This window comes from Chroicocephalus ridibundus, chromosome Z, assembly GCF_963924245.1.
Source record: "Chroicocephalus ridibundus chromosome Z, bChrRid1.1, whole genome shotgun sequence".
Taxonomy (NCBI): Eukaryota; Metazoa; Chordata; class Aves; order Charadriiformes; family Laridae; genus Chroicocephalus; species Chroicocephalus ridibundus.
In genome coordinates, this window is record NC_086316.1 from 39878430 (window position 1) to 39904205 (window position 25776).

Below are 25776 nucleotides of genomic sequence, written 5' to 3' on the forward strand. Positions count from 1 at the left end.
CTCTCTGCCTCCTTCTGTCTATGTTCAAAGATGATTCTGTGTCCAGTATTTCTTATTCATAGAATCATAGACTTGTTTGGGTTGGAGGGGACACTTAAAGGTCATCTAGTCCAATCTTCCCTGCAATGAGCAGGGACATCTTCAACTTGATCAGGTTGCTTACAGCCCCAAATGTTTCCAGGGATGGGGCATCTACCACCTCTCCAGACAACCTGTTCCAGTCTTTCACCACCCTCATCATAAAAAATTCTTCCTTATATCTAGTCTAAATCTTCCCTCATTTAGTTTAAAGCCATTACCCCTTGTCTTATGGCAACAGGCTCTACTAAAAAGTCTGTCATCATCTTTCTTATAAGCTCCTTTCAAGTATTGAAAGACCACAATATGGTCTCCGTGGAGCCTTCTTTTCTGCAGGCTGAACAACCTCAACTCTCTCAGCCTGTTCTCAAAGGAGAGGTGTTCCATCCCTCTGATCATTTTTGTGGCCCTCCTCTGGACCTGATCAAACAGACTCATGTCTTCCTTGTGCTGAGGACTCCAGAGCTAGATGCAGTACTCCCAAGTGGGTTATTACCTGAGCAGAGTTAGGGCTGAATCAAGGTCCCTCATTCTCTTAGTTTTGCTTCCCACAGTTTATCCATGGTTTCAAATTTTGATGCTTATGTTCATGTCTTTTATCATTGAGATTTGACTCAGAAGAACATTGCTGTGATAGCTTTTACGTAGTCTTTCTGAAAAACTGGCTGACTTTTGATTTACACTGTTTGGCATCTTTGGCTATTTAGGTTCTTCCTGATAATTACTTTTCTTGTGCTTTGCTAGTTTATAAATGGGAATTTCTAATTTCTTGGATTGCCTAATTCAAGCCCAGGAGAATTAAAATTTGGAAGGTTCAGTCCTAGCATTCATCTTCTTCCCCAGTTCTGTTACTCAAGAGACTTTTCCACAGGACCAAGAGGGTTCTCACCTGGTAGCAATCCATCAACACTTTTATCAGATATTCCCCCTGCTCCCCATCCTTGTCATCAGTCAATAAACTTTTACAGAACGAAACTCTTGCACTGTTTATTTAAATGCCTACATTTAAGCCTACAGTTTTGTAATTCCCCACTTGTGAAAGAGGCTTCATAAGCTTTTCAGCTTAAGAAAGGAAATAATGTCATATTTTGGTATTTTATGTTTTTTGGATGCTGTAAAACACTTCATATTCTAAGCCTGTGAAACCTCAGTTGCCAATAACTTGCCTGTAGAAAATCTGCTTTTTAATATGTACAGCCAAATTTTTCCCTGGTGCAACTTTATTGACTTCAAATCAAAATCAGCTTCTGTTAAATTATCCATATGGGAAATGCATAGCATTCTTTACGTGTGTGTTAGTTTAAATTTGGATTTTAACTTACAAGCATTGCTTGCAGTTATTACGATTAAATATGCAAAAACTAGGCTGAATTTGATATTAGCATAAATGGTGATATGGCCTAAATGGTATAATGAACTGCATGTGAAGAAGCTGGTGTGAACGCACGTAGGAGCGTTGTGGTTTACAGAACATAGGCAACTGTAGTCATAGAGCAGGATAAACAAGTAGAGGGGTGCTGTTCATACAAAGCGTGAATCTTTGTATCAGTTTCTATTCTCTGTAGTTCAGAATTTTTAAAAGGAAGCAAAAGGAGCGTGGCAGTCTGATATCTGCAGAGTGCCATTTTGGAAAGCTTGAGCATCACCTAATAAATTGCTTGCCAGAAAGGTGAAGTTTTAAACCTGATATAATACTCCAAATCCACTGTAAGAATACTCAGGTATTTTCTGTCATGGATTTGAGGGTTTGGGCCTTTTCTTCAGTCATTTCTGGTTTTGTTCTTTTGTACATATTTGCTAACTTCCATTTTCAATGTCTTCATGATAACGGTATTGTCACCCTTGTAAAGCTACGGAATTATGAAAATGCATGCCCTTAAAACACATATTCTAGCAGACAGGAGCCTGGATGAGGAAATAGTACTCATTCATCATTGTAACGTGTTTATATTGGTGGCCAAGGGGGAAGGGATAGGATATTTAACCTCCAGAAGCAAGGAAAACAATCTCATAGAATTTAAACTATATGTGAAATGCATAAGAATGAAAATCTTCTAGAAATGCAGGCAATCTGAAGGAAAACAAGTCTTCTGAAAATCTAGTGTCTAAATTCAGGACAGATTACAGGACTACAGTATTTTTTTGTAGTTTACCAACTGAAGTGACTAAGAAATTGTTGACTAAACTGTAAGCTTATTGCTTTAATGAATAACACCTTCTTCTTTAACTTCTTCAGAAAAGCATTGTGCATTACTTGGACAGAGAGTGTGAGGAAACCCCAAAATGTTGTCACTTAACTGACTTGAAAAAGAATGTTATAACATTGTAGAAACAGAAATCAAGAATAATGAATGTTCACAAGGCAAAATTTAGTTCAGTAATATATGAAAGATGCATGATTGCTTAGATATTGAATCTAGCACAGATTAATCAAGTTTAATGCATTAAAAATATCAAGTGCTTAGGAATTTTTTCCATCATTTAATGCTCAGTTTATTTATGAATATTGCATAAAATTAAGAAGTCTGTTTATCAATTAGTATGTACAGGTGAGTGATGGAAACTTTAAACTTTGATTTAATAGCTGCTAAGCTGGGCGAAACCAGCCTCCCAGTAACCATAGACACTCCATTAACTTGTCAGCCATCAAGACAAGCTGGCAAGTTGCTACTAAAATGGGGTTGAAAAACAGGGATTCATGAATTAAGAAAAAGAGTAACCTTCAGAAAAGGTATGTTGTTGCTAGATGTGTTTATTAAATTAATGTACTTTAAAGAGAATTATACTGTATGTGTACAAACATTTTTGCAAATATTTATATTAAAAACCCAATTACAATAGGAAGAATTAATGTTAAATAGAATCAAAAGATTTTATTTATTATCTGTATGTGCAACTTCAAGTCATCATGTTCTTCATTGAAAAGAAACTGTGTAATGCTTGGGTTTTTTTAGCAGAAATCAAGCATGAAACTTGCATGCTTTTGCAGCCTGAATGTAGATTTTTTGTATAGTGAATGCAAATGATCTTAATATTATCAAGAGACAGTGGGAAATAAAGAGGGTGAAACACCTCCTGAGATTAAGTTAAAATAAAGTATCTGTAGATATTGGTTGCATCACTTGTGAAAATATTTTTTATGATTTGCTGTTCACAAGGAAAAATGTTTCATCAACGACCATTATAAAATACAGTGAGAGATAATTGAAGAAAACATGTTTTACCTAAATGACACTGGAAAAAGAAAAGTTAGAGAATTAAGGTGAAGAATGCAAAGTCAGGCATTCAGAAGTTTGAGCAAGGGATGGCAAAGTTCTGTTTTTCTTGTAAATCTTAGTTTAGCCCTGTGTGTTCATACATTTTGGCACAGTCTTGATTAATGTACACAGTATCTGCATAGAGACACTTGAGGACCTCCTCAGATCTCCCTAGAAACATCCACACCACATAGCATCTGACAAGCCTTTCTGGTTTTCAACAATATCCTTTTGATATCTGTTATGCCTCTGACTTCAATGCATCACCATGGCCAGAAGTATGCTACAGCAAAAAAGATTGTGCAAACCACTACAATTAGTCTTGCTGCAAAGTTAGGACACACTGTAAAAAAGACTATAAAGTGCTGGGTGAGGAACTAACACGCTCTAATAGTGTTTCCTGCTAGACTGGGCAAATGTTTCATCTCCGTGATGCTGCAGGCAGCAGTCAGATGCCAGCAGGACAGCTGTCTGCTGGGCAGTCAGACAGGAGTGCTCTGGAAGAGCCTTTGACAGATGAAAGCATCGTGTGAAACAGAGTGGTGCAGTGCTGCAGGAAACATTTTGCAGCTGCTGAATGATGATCCAGGCCAGGCTGTTGCTTCACACAGGGTGTTGGAGACATTTTGCTGCTTCTGCTACATGGCTATTCTATACAGATCATCTGTGGCATTGGTCAATAGAGGGCTGACAGAGGGATTCTGGGACTGCATTTTTTGTTATGATCCTCCAAATCAACTACCCCTGGCATTAAATGCCGGTGTATCTGTGCCTCTTTCTCTTCTTTCCACAGGATGTAGTGCAGTATGATGAGGGGGAATAGGCTACCTGGTGGCTTGCCTTGCAAAAACTTCTGAAAAATGCGGTACTAAAGGCAGAAGTACCTCCCTCAGCCGGCAGCAGGTAGTGCTGCCATAACAGACAGGTATTTTTTGTTTACATCTTTCTAACTTGTTTGTTACTTCATTCTGAAAAAAGGTCTGCAGTCACCAAATGAAAATGTTTTTTGCAGATGGACTTTACAAATTATGTTCTCAATGCAGTCTGCCTGACTACTCCTTTTGACTACAATACAATCCTCTTTCAATTGAAAAGTTCAAAATTGTCACCAAACTTACCACAGTGACATGGGATACTGAGAAGGTTTTGTCTACCAGGACACTACAGGATGATGCTATGCCTGGAAGTGTTAGTGCATGACCTGAGGATTTGGTGGTGAAAATTAAGTTGTCTGGTCTTGTGTATTGTGCACCACAGATACAGTATATGCTATGGAAGTGGACTGCCCAGCTTGTGGGTGCAAAGTCCATTGTTTAACTTCCTGCGTGGGTGTTCACAAAGTTTTCTTACTTGGCTGGTGCTGACACACTGCTTTGCACAGCTACTAAAAGATGAAACAGTATGGAAATAAAGATAAGGCTGTGGAGGCTGCAGCAGAGCTGTTTAGGTGCACTGAAATCACAGAAGGAATATCACTTACTCTTCCTGAAGAAGTAATTTTAAGGAAAATCTTGCGTGACCTCCTCTGTTTTAAAGTAGAGCATGTGTAACACTAGTGGAGCCTTCATGGAAAGTAATTATGAGCACACGAGCTTTATCAATGATTTAATTTTAGTTTAGTTAAATTGGGAAGGTGTCAAAGGATGAATTTCCTGGTAAGTATTCAGGAGCCTGCCTGAATTGAGGGAGAAGCAGATTTTTTTCATAAAGTGACTGATTTGATCAGCATTTGTGCAACCCGTGTCAGACCTGAAAAATAAACAAAACAACACAGAAAGATATTTGCTTTATTTGATGGAAAATAAAGATTTTTGGAGACAAAAGATCATGTAGTTGTTTTAATGGAAAACTGAAGTGTTTCATGGAAGTATTGCAATTGACTTAAGGTTTCAATTATCAAGGAAGTTGTATGATTTGCTAAGGAAATGATGAGCCATGTGTTGACATTTAACAATTCTAATGGGCCAAAAAAATCTCCTGGATTTTTTTCTGTATTCACACTGATTTGCCATTTTGTATAGTTTTCATAATCCCACTAATTTTCTGTCTGATTTACTGGCTCTGAAGGAATATGCACTTCAGCCCAACCTCACTACAGCCCAACTTCAGCCCCAAGAGCAGCAGGAATAGTGAATTGTTTTTTCATTTGTTGATTTCCACAGTGCAAGATGGCATTGCCATGGCTGTCATGGCTGGTGGGTTGGAAGGAGTATCTTGATGCCCTATCCAGTCAATGGGCCCAGCAACCCCAACTCAAGTACTGCCCTATTATATTTTGCAGGGAGAAGCGCTGTTGGGTTATGTGCCCAACACAACAGGTTGGAGGAGATGGGACGTGGCAGGGGTGGTTGCGTTAAGATGAGTGTAGTGCAAATGGAGGCTGCTACATGGGAATTTCGAGGGGGAAACTTGTCAATAGGAAAGAGGACATTTTCATGAAGAACTGAATTTACCTGAAAGGAGGATGAGGGATATTTCCTAGTATAGATATTGTCTTAAATTTAGTGTCATCTTCATCTTGTGTTAATAATTTTTAGAACTTGCATTTTACTCGGAAATATGCTTGTTGTGCCTGTGCCTGCCTTCAGGGAGAGTCTGATGGGCCACATTTCTCTGACAGTGCTGCTTGAGAAAACTCAGTGGCACGTTCCCAGAGAACAAACTTGTGGTAGGTTCTGTTTTGTGGTCATGGTTTTATGGTAATAAATACATTATTTGAATATATATATGTGTGTGTATATGTATTAGAATATATTTCAGAATGTATATATATGTTAGAATATATTTTAGAATACATTATTAGAAATATGTTAGTGACATAAGGTGTAATGATATAAAGTGAGGAGTTGTGCAATGAGGGTCTCTTACTTCAGAAACTAAGTGAAAGCAATGAAGGTGTACATCAGGGAGCAGGATGGGCTGGCTGAGCTCAAATACAGTCCTGAGCCTATGGGCAGGGCATAGGAGGAGGTCCCATGGGAGTCTGGGTAAGACAATTAAATCTTTTTACTGCCTTCGGGGCACTGATACTGTTTTGGAAAAATCACTGAAAACAAGATTGTGAAAAAGACATAGAGAAATCAAGAGCTGCTGTATGGAAGACCAGCAAACAGTCTGGAAAGGACACTCACATGGTCTCACTGAGGACTACAGAAACACTTTCAGTATTTTATCCAGAACTGTTTGTTACGGCTTTTTATCTCTCTGCTTCTTGGGGCGGGGGGTGGGAGGAAGGAAAGAATAAAAAAATAAAAAATCATTTGCCCTCAGTGCAAAATGAAGTGCATCTTCAGTCTTGATTTTTTTTTTATTTTTAGTGAATTTGGCAAACTGTTTTATATCTTTAAATATCTGTATGGGTTTATGTTGTTGCTGAGTATGAAGAATTTCTAGCCAGCACCTTGAAGTATGTGTAGAATAGATTTTTCTTAAATAATACTGGATTATTACAGCACAGGAAGTTGAAAATAAACATGGAACAAAAGTGAAACATTTTATTTTAAAGAACTAGACACTTTTTTACCTAGTGATATCCTTTTCATTAAGAAAACAAAAGTGAATATGAATTACCTTATCCCTGGCTACATTAAGAAGTGGATGTGTTTTCATTGGTATGCTGAGTTATTTTCTATTCTTAATGTAGTAAATACTCACTTGGTTAATTCAGGCAACAATAGTTAAGAACAGACTTTTCTAAATCTGTTTTCATATCATTTAACTTAACCTGTGCATTTTGAAAGTAGAATATGCCAAGTAGGAAATTCAATTCAAATTACTAACCACAATCCCCCTGCCCCATTTTTCTCAATGAAAACAGACTGACATGACAAAGTCTATGTAATTATATTTGTCTCTTTTAAGTGCAGAATGCCACTTTTATATTATGCTTGTTTTTACTGAATACCTGTCTTAGGCAATTGCTCTTTGCTTCTTGTTCTCCGTCTTCATTATCAGAGACGTGTCTGTATTTCTTCTGTTAGATGTAGTTAGTTAAGTGTTCACTTAAGGAAAAAAGTATTCTGTGTAAGAACTCACATTTATTAGACACAGTTCAAATTTTGAAGGAATCTCTTCAGAAGCTGACAATTTTTGCCCATTTCATCAACTTGCATGTGCAAACATTTGGGTTTTTTGAGTTATGTGGTATGAATATAAGAGCTAAAAAAAAAAAATAAAGATACACAGTCTTTAACTCCAACAATAGATTTAAATCTGTTACATTTTAATTAGTTCATAAACGTGTGGACAAAGGAATTGTTACATACTTGGAGCTTTATATGTTTCTCTCGTCTCTTTCCACTTACCTTGCTCTGTAGAATAAACTTCATGTTTTGTCGCTCATGAACACCTATATGATTTCCCACCATTTTATTTTCAAATGACAGTTTTAAATCCCCAAATAACAATTCTCTTTCTTTTCTTTTTTTGTAAAGGAGGTAATGTTAAGAACTTGACTCATGACCCTGAACAGAATTAAACCATATATAATATTTTATTTTATGTTATGCATCTTGAAGCCTATACAAGCCTAAGTTTGGTTTGCAGTTGTCTGTTTCCACATAATACAGTGTTTATCGATTCTTGTGGGAGCTATATATGTTTGTTCTCCTTATTCTGTGCCTGTATTTTTAAAGAACTTTTCAAGGTGCCTCTTATGGTGTGTGAGTTTGTCTGAATTAGATCTAAATCTGTACCCCATTCTCTAATAAAACCCACCAGATGCTAATCCTGTCTGAATACTTGCAAATTTTGCAAAATATTTTAATAAAACAACATTTTTTCTAATGAGGTTGTTTGCAATCTACCCTTGGGCTTTTCCATCCAACTTTACAGACATGGTAGTAGCCTGACCTCAGTAAATAAAGGCAAACTAAGGACGACAAGGGAAAACTGAATTGATGCGATAGCTTTCTTCATTTCAACATGTTTTTGTGATTAGTTAAAATACTGTAGGAATTTTATATGTAACCATATGTTTTGGGTTAAACTTTATCTTTGCGAACTGGTCTGTTTCCTTATTGAAACTGCATGTGTATACCTCATAGTCTTTTACTCCTTTGCCTACAAATTGGTTGGTTGCTTTAAGAAGCATGTGTATATTTATCATCTAACTGTACTTTATTGCTTCATACATGCATCTGTATATCCAGGCCTCACAGAACAGAATCACACAACATCATGAGTCATTTGGGTTAGACGGGACCTCAGGAGAACTTATAGTCCATATAAAATAAAATGAGGGGTATAAAACAAATAATCAAAATTCTGAGTTTTTTACTTAAAGGGCTTTGTCTAATTGGATAAGAATTACTCTGTAAAATTCATTATGAAAGTTAGAGAAAAAAGGGAGCGAACAACTTGACAACAACTTTTAATAGTTATAATTGGTTACATATATCAAGTAATCATTATAAATTTTTAAAATAGTTGCTAAATATTATCAAGATGGTTTAGGTGCAACTATATCTTGAATTAGAATCATAGAATCATAGAATGGTTTAGGTTGGAAAGAAATTTTAAAGATCATCTACTTTCAAATCCTGCCTTAGACAAGGACATCTTTCACTAGATCAGGTTACTCAAATTAATTAATTCATTTTTACATGTACAAGTTTTGTATTGTTCTTTTAGGAATACATTTCAATCTTTTCCATTTTTTTTAAGGTGCTGGTGGCTGGTCTCCACTTGTGTCCAATCAATATCAATGGCTTCAGATTGATCTTGGTGAAAGAACTGAGATTACTGCTGTTGCTACTCAAGGTGGTTACGGGAGCTCCGATTGGGTAACAAGCTACTTTCTGATGTTTAGTGATAGTGGACAAAACTGGAAGCAGTATCGTCAAGAAGAAAGCATTTGGGTATGTTCTTTCAATAATGAGAGTTAAGTTTCTGCAGAAGACTTAAAATACTTGTGCTATGCATTGTTGCAAATATAAGCAAAGCAGTGGAATATAAAGAACACTGAAAGTTTTGAGATAATTAAATATACAAATTATTTTAGCTTTTGGCAAGATAAGAAAAGCTGTAAAAAGCAAACAAACATCTAAACCTAGCCTTACTCCATTACTCCATTAACTCTCAAGGAGGTATTCTGAGAAGTAAAAATGTACTGGAAAATCTCTTTTATCTTGCTATGTGTGGTGAAGTTGTTTTCCCAAAGTATTGATCCCAATGTGTTGAAAAAATAATAGTTGATTTGTTTTTTCTGGAACATTGAATTGGACTGTAAAAATAAAAAGAAGCAACATAAAGAAATCAAAATCATAAGCAAACAAATACCAGTTTATTTAAAAACAAATAATTATTAAGCAATAGTTAATTTTTGGTCATATAATTCAGTTTCGTTTCTGATGTTTCAACCCATTTATCTCCTATTGTCTTTGTTAATAATAATAACAACAACAATAAAAAATAATAATAAATAACGTAAGCCTTGCTATGCTTATCACCTTTTATGCATATGAATTTTATTGAGGGCAAAGGATATGCAATAGCAGACAGATGATGTCCAAAATCTACATGGAAAATTGAATGATACAGTTCTAGAGCAGAGTGGCATCTTTCCTTGATCCCCAATGATTAGCAACTTGGACTAAAGGAAGAATATTGGGTTTTGTGGTCTATCATTTTATCTTGTCAAGTTACTTCTATCCTTCTGTCCACACAAAGAGCTGATTCATTTTTAAATTTTATTACGTTTTAGGCTTCAGTTGTTTCTCACTGCAGTTAAACATTATGTTAAAATGTATTTCATTTTATGCGTTTTAATTTTGTTGACTTTTAATTCAAAATGTTCTTGTCACTCTTATTGTCAAACCCATCTATGGTATAATGAGATTATGCAGGGGCTTGCTTGCTGCATAATTGTCCTTCTTTTTGAATTTGCTGCGTACTTCTGCTTCAGATTGTGTTTTCGTAGCAAAAAGAAATAAATGAGTTTCTAATCTGTATGGCTGTGGGGAGTGAGAAAAGAAAAAGAATCTCCCAAATGTTAAATGAGCATAAGCTGCTGCAATATTGTCTTTGCCCTCTTCGGACAGACTGATAAAACAAATCTTATTGGTAGAGCTGCTTGATAGCTTCAGTGAGGACTCTTTTGAAATCCCAAAAAATTATGTAGATTGTTATTTCTTGAATATTGCCACCAGTAAAATATCAAACCAAAACTGTTAAATGCTGATGCAGACACTGGGGTAAGGAGGTTGCTAGATCTGTAGGAGGGGAAAAGTAAGTCTTCAATACCATTATCTCAAGCTTTATAAAAAAATGATTATTTTAATGATTGCAATGCAGATCGGAGGTATGGCTTTCAGGCAGCGATGCATAATTCAAGGTTGTAAGCCATCATATTCATGGGTGGTCTATTGATCTTTTTTATCTGTCTTTATTTAAGACTTCTGCTTCTAGGGGAATACATTTTCTCTTTTCTGAACTAATGCATAGATGTAGTCGTGGAATGAAACTCTTAAATCTCTATTTTATAGATATTCTCTGATTGTTACCTGTTTATGTTAAGTCTTCTTAAATGAAGTGCCCAAGTTCATTTTCGGCAAGAATACCCGCATTTTATGATACTTTACTGTGTTATTTCTATCCTCTTCTTAACTGGGTCAGTGCCCTGTTACAAAACTGCTTACCAGAGGTAATTTTTTTCCTTTTTTTTTTTTTACTACTGCTGTGCATTAGAAAGACAGAAGATGCCCATTTTTGAGGGCCCTGTGTTGCTATAAGTATTTCAGAATTCTTCACCGTATGTAAGGATTTGCACTTTGAAACCACTCTTTCTAAACTTAAGTAGAAAATATACTTACCTTCTGTACACTTGCACAGCTCCCTACCTTTTATTTTCCTTTTCAGAAGTTAGTTTTGAGTTGTCTTTGTCACCTCATGGCTTATCTTAAGGTTTTGAAGCTCCTGTCATCAGTGGAGCTGATCACAGTTTTTTCACTCACTCTAAAATTTTTATAACTGAGATGCAAAGAGGACTATCTAGGCATCTGCAAATGACCTAGTTATAAAAACTTTCTTTATAGTCTGTGGAAAGGATAGTCTGTTCTAAGGCTTGTTCTTCTGACCTTAGATGTCTTTTATAGGTTGGAATGAATTACATACAGCTATTTTACCCCTCCCCTATCTATAAATGTTTCACTGCCGTTTGGTGCTGAATTTGGATATAGATACTCTAAACTTAGGTGAGATGAACCTTTCTCCCCTCTTGTGCTTTTGTGGCTGCTAAATATGATTCGTCTTCACTTCTATGCCTATTAGGAATTGGTTTAGAAGGAATCGTGGTGACCATAGTCTTTACCCATGCAATATACCTTGATCTCAGAACATTAACAAAGTAAATGTATGCCTTACTTGCTATTGTATACCTGTAAGGAATTTCTCTTTCATGTAGAGTCTATTTACTATTTTAAATCCTTTAATTACCAATGATACTTTTGAAAGACAAATTCCATTACAGTTACTAGGACTGCTTTCATTGTAGATTAAGTATTGTTAAGTATAGTTAGGTATAGTTTTTTAATTAGTTTTTTTTCTTAGTTTGACAAAAAAGTCTATTTTCACACTCATTTTGATTTCTTTCCTCACTGACATGACTATCACTGTCTTTTTTAAAGTTATCTCTAAATATTTTTTGTACTGTTCTTGATATGTATGTTAAGATTTTTCAGGGAGCAATTCCTAGGTTCAATATTAACAACATTTTTAAAGTTGGTACAGTTCTGGTCAAAATATAATTATGAAGTGATATAGTTGTTATTAATGGTAAAATACATCTTTTTTGACAGAAATATTTGCTTGTGAGCAGGATCAGTTTAATATTGGAAGGAGATTAATTCAAATCAATTTTAGATTAATGTTACCGTAAATGTAAATCTGTTTGAACAAGGAAAGTTGGGTGTCGCTATGTGTATGTACTTCAATCTATTTCTATTTTTTTCCATTTCTTAGGGTAAAATTCCAAATACAGTAAAGACCAACCTTCCAAGCCTAACCTTTCATATAGTTCTTTTTTTACCTCTAAAATGAGCAGTGCAGTTGCCAATCTGCTTCTATATTAAGCTATCAGACATTTACTCTTGAGAGGACAATTCTTTTCACTAGTTTTCTTTCAAACTTACGGTAAAACATCATAAAAATTGTATGGTAAACTTAAGCTTTGGTTCAAGAAATGCTAAGAAAATTTTTACTTCTTTAAATACTACATTAAATAGTGGTACTGCTATTACTTCTTCTTAGCAATTTGTATTCTAGATATGATCACCTGCATTTTACCTGTGAAGAATCTAATGTAATTGCTAGTTTATTTTATCTATTTGGGGCCACATATATTAATCCTTTTAACGAGTGTAATTTCCAGTTTTAACTAATTTCATAGTTTTGTATCACAAATGTTTTTATGCTGGGTACTCTCTCCTTAACATTACTAATTAAATATTTCTTTTAAAAGAACAGTAATAAGGTGACAGGGATTATATTCTCCATCATTTTCAAAAGGAAGAGATAATAGGGGGAAGAAGGAGAGGAATTTATAGTTTGAATGATAAGTTTCCCATTGCTGATAGTTTCAGTGAAAGCACGAGTGACACAGCTCATGGGGAAGTGCACCAAAATGACATTCATTAGCAGGATCTTTGAAGACGAAAAGAGATAAAATTTCTTTTCAATTAAAAGTTGACCAATTCTTCTCTGATACAGATAGGGAAATACACAAAAATTCTGCCTTCAGGTTTTGTGGGTTTTGTTTGGTTTTTTGGTTTGTGTTTTTTGGTCTTTTTTTCTGAGAGATTAATCATTTGCCTGTTTCACAACTATGATCCAATTTGCAGATTTATTTGTTTTGTGTCTTTCTTCCAAAAATTATATCCAAAGCAGAGGAATTAAAACTAATATTTATACAATGTTAACTTAAATTTTGTGAAATTCTGACCATTTTCGTAACATCTCATTCAAAAGGCAAATCTTTGCAATGTAGAAGTATTTTTATGTCTGTGTATATTTTTATGTATATTTAAGTTCTGAGATCTATTTTCCATTTTATATACCATAGCTGAAGTTAAACATTAAAGCTGGAAGTTTGTTTTGTCATAATTTTCTCAATCTTGTGAGTTTGCATAGAAGTAGTTTCACTCTAGCAGTTACTATTCTCAATTTATATAATAAAATAGTATGAATGTTGAATGATTTGTTGTGCATGCATAGCTATTTATATTCCCAAGGACAGGCATGTCACTTTTTCTGCTGCTACTCACAGAAAATAAGAACCTCTTTATCTATAAATTAAAGTAAATTAATTATCTGTAAATTAAAGGGTAGTGGCTTCAACACAGTTGGTTCTGATTTGTTGCAGCTTGTTCATCGTTTGTCTTGCATTTTCAGTCAAAAAACTCCCAACAGAACATTTTTAACTACTTGACTAAACTACGTAACTCAAGGACATAATAACAACTTAGCTTCTACTGACCTCTGTCATTCTGTAAAATCCTCAAAGAGAAAATCAGAGTTTGTCAAATTGCATAATATATGTGTGTATTTATGCACTACAAAGTGCACCATTATGTTTAAAGTGGTTAAAAAAAATATTTGGAGCTTTAAATTTTTAAATTCTTCATTGTAAAGGATAATAGCATAAAAGACAATCAAACTGTGTTTTACTTTATCATGTAGATTAACAATCCTCTGCATTTTGTGCAGACTGTTATTTAATAACAATAATAAAAAAATAATAAAGAAACTGAATGTGTATCACAAAAATGTAAAATGTATCGTCGGCATCAAAATGTCTTGTCTTTAAAATGTTCTGTTTGTCATGGCATCACTATCATCCACAGCATTAGATATACAAATCTAATACACAAAACGAAGAGCCACTGACTAGAAGGATGGGAATCAGGAAGAACATAGTGAAAAATGGTGATTATCAAATTCTCTGCAGGCCAGAAGTAAATTTTCTGGCAATATTGAATTACATTAAAGGTTCTTAGGATCTGAAAGTGAGATATGGTCCTTCAAAGTATAATGGCACATAAACAGATCAACTGTCCGTGTTAGCTTAAGATGATAATGACTTTCACCTTTAAAAGTTTGTGTGTTATTAAGGTAAATACCAAATGTACTTTTCATAGAGTATGCAGAATGATATTACATAAGCTTTTTTAGGTTTTTGTATTTATATTTTCTTCCTTATTTTACCATTATCATAATTACAGTGAACCAGACATGAATGGTTCCATGAAAAAACAAATCTTTTTTTCCAGACCCATTTAGATTGTATATATAATAGTGCATATCCATATGGTGTTAACTGTCTGTTGTAATCATGTTTTTCTGTCACCGAATATAGTTATGGCAAGGAGATAATTATATTTTGTGTAGCAGATTTGGCTTATTTCACAGCTTAATGTAACATAAGGGTTTGGTGTTTGTGGGGGGGGTTTTGTGTGCTTTGGGGGTGGCATGTTTCTGAGTAAGAGATTTGCATTGGAAATGGTTATTATTATCTTCCATTGAAACCATCCAGTATGGGTCCAAACAAGAACCTAAAATCCCATCTGAGATAAGAAAGATGAGGTTCAGTGCAAAAGGGTTGGATACTATGGGATCTGCTGAAAAGAGACACATGAAATGTTTGCTTAGTCTGTTATTTCACTTGATGTGAAGAGGAAAATACAGACAGGTGAATAATTCATAGCTAATAATTTATTCAATGAATGTTTGCATTTTCTGCCTGAGAATTGTCTGTTAGAAAGTGATTTACATAAATGAATTTGCTCTTTTCGAATTATTTGTAGAATATGCCTTTAAAAATAGTTTGTGATTTTTATTCAGCTTGCTTCAGGAACATATCCCAGGCTATTTTCAATATGTACACAGATGACAATGATATGTTATAATTCCCCAACTAAGTAACCGTAAGTGTTAAGATGAGGGCTTTCTGAGTAAAGGTTCAGAATAATGAACTTGAAATTAATTTTGCAGAAGAATTCTATACTAATTTCATGACACTGTGGTGAATATATTTACAGTACCCCATGAATTAGAAAACTGTGGGTAGGAAAAACAAATGAGATATGAAAATAGTTAAAGCGTTTAATTTTAAAAAGATTTTGAGTGATCAGTTTTAACATCTGCACAGTTCTAGGGGAAATTAAATGCAAGTATCTTGGTACTGTTAATCTTGTGGATATTTCTGGTAACATCTGATTCCTTGCTCTTCCTCTTTGGTGCCACAGCAGCTGCTTGTCTTTTGTAATGGCCAGAAATAGTATATTCAAAAGCATTTTCAAAGCTCTTTGCCTACCTGCTAAGATGTTACAAAATGACACAAAACCTGACCTCTTTTTCTTCACTGCAAGCAAAATAATGTTTTGGTGTATGTACAACTGTACACCCACACTCACAAACACAGAGATACATTGCACCATTGAAAACTGAGTGGTAAAGATTCTATTGAAGACAATTTGCATAAAAATAAACTTTGTATGTCTCTATAATTGAGGGAAATAGGGGTAGACTGGTGTCTGGTAATATTACTCAAACAATATTTCACCCACTGTTTGCGTGGGGAAAAAAGCTTACAAGTGTGTAGTTGGAACTCAAAAAGAGAAACAATTGAGTGGAGAAAAACGCTGGGGATGCAGGAAGAGGCATAAGAAAACAAAGGACGAGAATACTCTGAGGTAGGGTAAACGGAACTGGAGAAAAATGAAAAATGCAGTATGAAGAAAATCAGAGATACAAGGAAGCTTGGACGGAATAATAAATGCATGGGTCTATTGTGCAGAAGCTTTTCTGAAACTTGCTGCATGTATAAGCTTCCATTTATGATGAGGACATTATGACTTCTGTCTAAAACATTAAAATTTCTGAACTTAAAAGTTAAGCTTTTGGATTTCTGTATCCACTCCTTAATAAAATGCACTCTGACCACATGTTGCTATTTTTAAACACTTAAATGACAATCTAATACGGCTAATTTAGCAGTCACAATGATTAATGCTCTTTATAAAGTATGTTAAGAGATGAATGCATGTGTCAAGGTTAACCTGTCCCAGAATATTTAATATAAGCTAAAAGGAAGAAAAAAATATTGAAACATTGGCAAATAACACAGTGTTCTAGACAAAACCTAGTAAATTGTGTAGATAAGCATTAAGGAAAGTATTAAGGTTATATTGTAAAGGTTATATTGTCCTAAAGCATTCTTTCTTAAAAAAATAGGAGATAAGTTCTGACATTTAGTACTACAACTGTTGCATCTGCTCTTTATACAGCCTGAAGGCACCCAGTCTCCTAAATTAAGCTCCTACTCTAATTTACAGTTCTAATATATTAAGCACCTACTTCAATTAGTTTACAGCTTTAGTATATCAAACCCTACTTCACAGGTCCATGGTCCTAGCTGCCAGCTGTGGTTAGACCACAACAGATGTGTTTGGTTTGCTCAAGGCCTATTGAGCTAGCGAGACCCCACATTCAGCTTCTCTCTTGTTTACCCCGGCAACTCTCTTAGACGTAGCAAAAATACTTTCAGAAATGGATTTCAGATCTCTTTTGGAAGCATATCTGTATTATACATGAATTTGTTTTTATGCCTAGTATAATCCCTGAGGTTTAAAGCCAACTGAAGAGAAAGCCCTGAATTTTTATAAAAACTCTGGTCATTGAACCTCAGAGAAAACCTCAACTTTATTTTAAGTATGTACAGTCTTAGTCTTGGTATGCCCTTTTAGATACTTAAAATTCCTTTAGAGAACTTTTTAAACATTGAAATTGTTGACTCTTAAAAGTAGAAATAGGAATTTGGAGATCTAGGTGTTGTTGAATTGCTTGAACCTGGGAGCTCCAAAGTACACTTAGATGCCCAAATTCTTATTTCAACTTGCAGGAATCTGATTTTAATCTGTCAGCGGTTTCAATCCAATCTTCATCTGTTTCTGCTCTTTTGCTGGATTTGTATTTCTGTAAAAAAAGATAGCATGATTAATAATCTTCTTCTTTTGCATGACTGGATGACACTTTTCAGTTTGAATGGGAATTGCTGTGCATCAGCAGTAGTGTTTTATAATTTTGCTGGTGGGGTTTGGTTTGTTTTTGTTCTGTTTGGGTTTTTTTTCCCCTTTGCTGTTGCAGTTGTATGTTTCTTTTTGTCCCAGTTCGTGTACCAGACTATTGAAGAAGTAAAATCTGCCATTATGCTTCTGTAGCCATTCCATTCCACATACACAGCAGAAGTCCCTGTTATTTCTAGTGCTGTATGATCTAACATGGAATAAGTTTGCAATAGCACACTGCACTCCAAACCCATGCCTAAGCATTCACTGGCAACCCGGATAACTTCTGTCTTGTTGTTTCCTTAAGTAGTTAAAGTTATAGATAATGGCAAGGCATGAGCTTCTAAATGCTCTTAGAATACAGAAACTTCTGGGAAAAAAAAAATAATCTGTTCTTAAAGTACATTTCTTATATGGGAAAATTATAGAGACAGCTACAGAGCCAGCTGAGGATCCGGAAGTGGAACCAGCACCCCCAGCAGCAGATTTAAAGGAGGCAGGGTGGGACCACTCACTCTCCTCATAAAAGAAGCCCTTCAGGAGCGCAGCGACCATGTCCCTGGACACTGAGCAAACAAGCAGTGAGTGGGCGTTGCCTGGGCATCACCCAGGGAGTCGCCTGGGAGCACCACGACAATGGTGGGCTTCCTGGGTGGGTGGAGAGACCAGGCAAACAGGGTGCAGCACAACAGTCCATTCGTAGCGGTTCACGCGGCAGTTCGCGCGACTGAGTGCTGAAAGACTGCCAACCCAGCCAGGAAGCAATGGTGTCTACTCGGAAGAAGACCATGGCATCCATGAGCTCCACACCCACCAGCTCTGATGCAGCCTTTCAGACGTAACTCTTGTGGGAACATGCCACCATAGAGACATCAGGCTCTAGGGCATGCCCTGCTCTTGTGCTGGTGTCGGATGGCAGTGATGGGCACGCCTGTGGGATATGTGCCCAGGTAGAGGAGCTCCTCCGCTTAGTGATGGAGCTCTGGGAGGAGGTAAGCAGGGCCATCAGGGAATGCGAGAGAGAGAGACACTTGGAGTAACACCCTGCCTCCCACGACAGAAACCAAGCAGGCAGACAGAACCCCTGCAACAGAGAGCTCCCTCTCCTCTCTCCGCCTGACTGAATGTGGTGACTTGGAGGACAGGGGGCAGAGGACAGGGGGCAATGGCAAGAAGTTCCTGCCCGGTGCAACAGGTGCCACAGTCATAACCACCCAGCACTACCCCACCTTCGCAGATGCCATTGTGTAACAGGTACAGTGCTCTGCAAGGGAACCTGGACAATGATGAGCATGATAGTTCTACCTTGGAGGTGTCTGTGAGGTGTAGTCAGACCACCCCCCTGCATCAAAACCTCTGCAGTAAAGAAGAAAAGATGGGTCATTGTCATAGGTGACTTGCTACTGAAGGAAGTAGAAGACCAAATATGCAGACCGGACCAGCTACATAGGGAGGTCTACTGCCTCCCTGCGGCCCAGGTCAAGGATGTAAAGAGGAAGCTTCCTTCCCTGGTGTGGCCCTCAGATTATTATCCCCCTTTGATCTTTCAGGTAGGCAGCGACAAGGTAGTGAGAAGAAGTCTGAGGGCAATGAAGAGAGATTTCAGGACCCTGGCACGGCTGGTCAAGGGGTCAGGAGCATAAGTTGTGTTCTCCTCTATCCCCCCAGTTGCAGGGAATGATGAGGGGGTAAATAAGAGGAGGGAGCAGATGCCTGTCTCCGAGCCTGGTCCTATCATCAGGACTTTGGGTTCTTTGACCATGGCCTGATTTACAAGACGCCAAGCCTGCTGGTAACGGGTGGGAATAGCTTATCTTGCAGGGGGAAAAGAGTTCTAGGAGAAGAGTTATCAGGACTCATTGAGAGGGCTTTAAACTAGATTTGAAGGGGACTGGGGATGCTACTGGGCTTGCCAGTGAGGCGTCTGGGTGTAGTAGCTCAGCAAGGTGAGGTGGTGGAGTTGCTCGTTATGGGAGAGAGCATCTGGAATGTATCGAGCTGTCCCTGGGGGCAGATGAAGAGAGGGTTGAGAGCTTATGGGTAAGGATTAAGGGGCAGGCGAATATGAGAGACACTGTTGTGGGTGTTTATTACAGGCCACCTGATCAGGATGGGGAAGCTGATGGAGCCTTCTGCAGACAGCTGAAAGTAGCCTCGCAATCACAGGCCTTGGTTCTCATTGGGGACTTCAGTCACCCTGATATCTGCTGAGAAGGCTACCCAGCCAGGCATGCCCAGTCCAGGAGGTTCCTCCAGTGTATTGATGATAACTTTTTGACACAGGTGGTGCAGGAGCCAACAAGGACAGGTGTACTACTGGAGCTAGTACTGACAAACACAGGGGGACTGGTGTAGGACATTAAGATTGGGGGCAGCCTTGGCTGTAGTGATCATGAGAAGACAGAGTTCAGGATCATGGGTAGTATTCACAAAACAACACGAAGTAAAATCACAACCTTGGACTTCAGGAGGGCTAACCATGACCTCTTCAAGAAACTGCTTGGAGAGATCTCGTGGGCTAGGGCTCTGGAAGGCAAAGGGGCTCAAGAAAGCTGGTTGATATTCAAAGACCACTTCCTCCAAGCTCAGGATCGTTGCATCCCTAAGAGCAAGAAATCAGGCAAGGGACGCAGGAGACTTGCATGGTTGAGCAGGGAGCTTCTGAAAAAGCTCAAGTGGAGGAAGGAAGTTTACAGTAAGTGGAAGAAGGAACTGACCACTTGGGAAGATTACAAGAATGCCGCCAGAGCATGCAGGGATGAAACAAGGAAAGCCAAGGCTGCCTTGGAATTAAACCTGGCAATGCGATGTCAAGCTCAACAGGAAGGGTTTCTTGAAGTATATTGGAGGCAAAAGGCAAACTAGAGAAATTGTGGGCCTGCTGTTGAATGAAACAGGAGCCATGGTGACGGAGGATGTGGAGAAAGTGGAGTTACTGAATGCCTTCTGTGCTTCGTTCTTTACTGGTCTGCACAGCCCTTAGGGGTCCCAGACTTTGGAGAAAGTAACAGGGAAAGTCTGGACGAAGGAAGACTTCCTCTTGGTTGAGGAGGATCAAATGAGAGATCAGTTAAGTCAGTAGCATATCCACAAGTCCATGGTCCCCAGGGGATGCACCTGACAGTGCTGAGGGAGCTGGTGGAAGTCATTGCTGGGCTGCTCTCCATCATCTTTGAAAATTCCTGGAGAACAGGTGAGGGGCCTGAGGACTGAAGGAAAGCCAGTGTCACTCCAGTCTTCAAAAAGGGCAAGAAGGAGGACCCAGGGAACTATAGGCCAGTCAGCCTCACCTCCATCCCTGGAAAGATGATGGAACAGCTTGTTCTTGGCGTCATCTCAAGGCATGTGGAAGAAAAGAAAGCTATCAGAAGTACTCAACATGGATTCACCAAGGGGAAATCATGTCTGACTAATCTGATAGCCTTCTATGACGGAATGACTGGATGGGTAGGTGAGGGTAGGGCAGTGGTTGTTGGCTACCTTGACTTCAGCAAGGCGTTTGACATGGTGTTCCCCAGGGGTCAGTACTGGGTCCAGTCCTCTTCAATATATCCACCAATGACCTGGATGAGGGGATAGAGTGCACCCTCAGCAAGTTCGCTGATGATGCAAAACTGGGAGGGGTGGCTGACGCACTGGAAAGCTGTGCTGCCATACAGTGAGACCTAGACAGACTGGAGAGTTGGACGGAGAGAAGCCTTATGGAACTCAATAAGGGCAAGTGTAGGGTGCGGCACCTGGGGAGGAATAACCCCATGCAGCAGTACAGGTTGGGGGCTGACCTGCTGGAGAGCGGCTCCGTGGAAAGAGACCTGGGAGTCCTGGTGGACAACAGGATGACCATGAGCCAGCAATGTGCCCTTGTGGGCAAAAAGGCCAATGGCATCCCGGGGTGCATCAAGAAGAGTATGGCCAGCAGGTGGAGGGAGGTCATCCATCCTCCTCTACTCTGCCCTGGTGAGGCCGCACCTGGAGTACTGTGTCCAGTTCTGGGCTCCCCGGTTCCAGAAGGACAGGGAACTGCTGGAGAGGGTACAGCAAAGGGCTACCAAGATGATAAGGTGATTGGAACGCCTTTCTTATTCAGTCTGGAAGAAAGACGGCTGAGGGGGCATCGTATCAATGCTTATAAATACTTAAAGGGTGGGTGTCAGGGGCCAGGCTGTTTTCAGTGGAGCCCGGGAACAGGAGAAGAGGTAATGGGCACAAACTTGAAAATAGGAAGTTCCATCTCAACATGAGGAGGAACTTACTTACTTTGAGGGTGGCAGAGCACTGGAACAGGCTGCCCAGAGAGGTGGTGGAGTCTCCAACTCTGGAGACATTCAAAACCTGCCTGTCTGCGTTCCTGTGCAACCTGCTCTAGGTAAGTTCTGGCAGGGGGTTTGGACTAGATGATCTGTGGATGTCCATTCCAGCCTCTATCATTCTGTGATTCTGTGTGCTTAAAGGTAGGGTGAATTTCTACGTCTAAGACAGAGTTTATAACAGTTAATTATGCAAGGAAAAGAACATTTTTGAGGGTATGTAAGAAATTTCTGCTGATTTTTGAAGTAAAATGATTATATAACACTAAGTATGAATGTCTTATTTCATCAATATCACCTTCAATTGATATTAAGCTGACCAGATCTTGATAAAATCTCCAGTGTGCATATTTCTTAGTTGACTTAACATTCCATGTGATCATCATATCTTCACAGTTTGGGGTAATTGTACCTTGGTAATACCATATAATTTGCTAAAATTTTACAAGCTTGTGCTTAGTATATTTTTGATTCATTTTTGTAAAAATTAATCACGTAAGAACAAACAAGGTTACTAATCTATATATCAATACTGTATAGTTTCTTGTTGCCGTATTTTTAGGACCTTTGATAAATGGAAATGAGTGGTATTTCTCTGCTGGACATATATTTAATTCTTAGCAGCGTGCATTTCCATGCTGAATAAAGAATTAGTTTTTCTCTGGTAAGCTGATGTTTAACCCATTTAAATCTACATTTTCTATTGCCAGACAGTGACATTTGCTACCACTTGTTTTAAAGGTCATAGGTAAGTAGGTTTAAAATGAACTTTATTGCATATTTCATCCCTTGTATAAAACTTTTTAGATTTAAACTGTGAAAATAATATTTCAGTGTATTTTAAATAAGTAATTCAGCAGTTATAGCAGCATTACTCATATCTAGCAAAGATTTCTATGACATCAGTTCTATACTTTGAAAATTCAGTGAACACCTTTTTCTTTCCCACTTCTTCAGTTGCCCAATTATTTGAAGGTCACTAGCCCTAATTAAAATATCACTGACAAGAACTTCCTTAATATGCCTCAAGGTGCCCTTTCCCCTATTTCTCTATATAGTTACCTATACAGATATCAGCTGGAATTGCATGGTTTTTTGATCTCCAGAACTGAGTCAATCAGAAAAGTTCTATGAAACATTCTAACTCATAGCATTTAACTTATTTTAACAATATGTATCTCCTTTATCAAATTATTTCTTTCCTGTATCTGTTAATTTACCTGCAGCTTTTGCAGTGGATTTCCTTGTGTGAAGGTCACAATTATTTTATTTAAATTCCATGGGCAGATTGAAACTATTTAACATCTTTGACTCATTTCAGCTATGAAAAAAAAAACAAAAACAGGGAATTGGGCATATGAATTTTTGTGTAGATTTCAGTAACTCCCAGAATTTTCCATAAAAACCAGCTAACTTTTAATTTTGCTTGTTAAGCAAAGTTTTATTTTGTTTAGTGCACACATCATGGACATTATATATTTGTCTGTCTTACTATTGTATTCATCTTTCTGACAGCTTAGGCTGTGGAAGACATCAGAGAATTCCTGATGGGGCTCCATGGCATTTGCAAGAATCATCTCTTTTAACTAGCTGTCGGTGCAGATTTTTGCTCCTATCCCAGCATTTATTTTTATTTATTAGAGTAATGACAGGAAAATTTTAAGAAAAGTGATAGTAAATTAACTGCATAATATCCTGCATCTGAATCAGGTATTTGTAGATTTTTGTGCTAAGTTCTTAGCTAAGGGAATGTATGTTCATTGTGGAATAGTAAAAATGATGTTTTAGTGTCTAGTCATAGATATGAAGTGGAGTCAGCATGGGATTTTTCTTCACATTTGTGAACTACTATTTTACCTTTGTTGCAGAATATTACGCCTCTAGAAACACATCTCTTTAAGCCTTATATGACTGTGGTGGAGAGAAAAAGACTTCACTGAGAGGTTCGAATTAACAATTTATTTGGACTTCAGTCGCAGGTCCGATATGCCACTATTGCACTTTTTTATGGATACAATGGAAGAATGCACTATTGCAGTTTAAGGGAAAAAAAAAAAAAATCACAGAATGCACTATTACCACCTAACAACTGATCCGGAAAAGTAACAAAACAAACCACCAGCGTGCTAGATATGAATACCTTAACCGAGTGCACAGATCACGCTCTTAGAGCATGCTAGACATCATACACACGTTATTAAATCACTTATCCTCTCTCTCAGGTAAGGCCACTCAATCCCAGGAAGTTACCTTGCACACCATCCTGGACAAGGGGGGGAAGAATCTTCTACAGGCCAGCTGTATCTTTGGAAGACACCCCATTTTGCTCCCCAAAACTTTGGACATAAATATCCCGTTTCAGTGACTGGGCAGGCTTGTGCCTGAATGGATTGCACTATCTGGAATGGTTATCTCTGGTGGTTTGATGGCCCCTTAGATAGCACTGTTTATTTTGTGATGTCTGGTCTCACACTCACTGAATAGTGGTGGGATGTGACTCAGGGGATTTTGTTTGTTAAAGGCACCATTCGGGTTTCTGTTCTTCTTGTAATGCAGTGTTGAGACCACCCCGGGCTGAGCCATTTCCACAGCTCCCCCCAAGTTATCTCTGCATAGGTAGGGATCAATAAGCATCTGCCCAGGCGAGATGGAGCTGAGTTGAATGACAACTCCCTGCATCTCACCTTTTGTGTTCTGAAACCGGTTTGGCCAGGTGATCCCATTCAATGACAGATGAATCTTTTATGAACTACCCATTTTATTATCGGGAATTTCTAATGGATTACATTAAAAATAACCATTTTGATAAATTCATTGCCACCTTCCCTTTTCTCAGTTTACCGCTTCTTACTAAGGAATCACAATAGTTATGTGATACGAAAAAAACTGAAATATGAAAAATTTGGTGAGTTGACCTGTGTTCTACTGTGAGAGGTATGTAACTATTAATGAAAAGATCTGTTTTATATTCATGGTTTATGTGCTAAGGTTGACTATGTCACTTCTTTTCCTAGGTGCTAAAATAATTAAATATTGTGCAATTATGTAATGTTAAACAGGGCATTCTGTAACTGCTTGCAATGGTGAGATGGGAGCAGCACTGCAAATACGGACAATACCAAGGGCAGAAGGGTTTAAATCTATTTTAAGGAAGATATTTTATTAGATCATGCTTGGAACAGAAGGAAGTGAATTAAGAAATAAAACTAAAAGAGAAAGGAAAAAGCATTACTGCTACCGGAGAGGATAGACTCCACTTTTGTGGATGATACAGAATAATGCATTCTTTGTCCTCTTGCTCACTGTCTGATTTTTCAGATAAGACCATAACTGAAGTCCTGGAAGGTCCCTCTGTGGATAGAAAAGAAAATGATAATGCTTTTTCAGTTCTCAGTACACACTTCGTTCCCTCACTGTCTTCCAGTATGACACATAACATATTGATTGATGTTTTCAATTTGGACATTAATTTCTTTCAGTGATGCTGGCTATATGTAATATTTTAAGTGAACGATGTTATTTTGAACTAAAATATGATGAGCAAAAAAATCTATTGAATTGCTTTTTTAAAAATCTTGGTGTAAACAGAAGTGGATTTACATGGACTTATATTACTGAGGTTAAAGTTAAAAAAGATTGTGATGCTTTTATGGATCCTTGTTTGTTAAATTGCAGAAAGCTAGTACGTATGTTTGCAGTAGCATACATGAATTCTACAATTTCTTTTTTTTTTTTTAAAGGTATATTAGCCATAAAGTCTTTTCCATAACGGTTTGTATTATTTGCATACATATGGTAATGTTAATAATACTTTGGTAGTCTGAAGACTTTTTCACAGGCATACAAGTGTCATCGGAAAACTGATGTATACACATCATATGAATCATCTTTTATAATTTATTATTGATTTCACAAATATACTCATGTAACTGAATCACATGACAAATATAGCATCTAGCAAGATGAAACAGGGAAAATAATGTAAATGTAAAACTGGTTTCTAGTTCTATGGATGTAAAGGTTTGGATTTTTTTAAATAGCTGAAGTATACAAAGCACGATGAGAAGAGATTAG

At 37.5% G+C, this 25776-nt stretch overlaps 1 protein-coding gene across 4 annotated transcripts in view; it reads left to right on the plus strand.

Annotated features, from left to right (window-relative positions):
• Positions 1-25776, plus strand: part of CNTNAP4 (contactin associated protein family member 4) — a 242550-nt gene that overhangs the window by 77641 nt on the left and 139133 nt on the right. For all 4 annotated transcript variants that reach the window (XR_010069045.1, XM_063319940.1, XM_063319943.1 and 1 more), the window contains exon 3: positions 9000-9193. Coding sequence is in view for 3 of the 4 variants with exons in the window: in XM_063319940.1 (XP_063176010.1) it covers positions 9000-9193 (194 nt within the window). In the remaining variant the exon portion in view is untranslated. The remainder of the gene's footprint in view (positions 1-8999; positions 9194-25776) is intronic.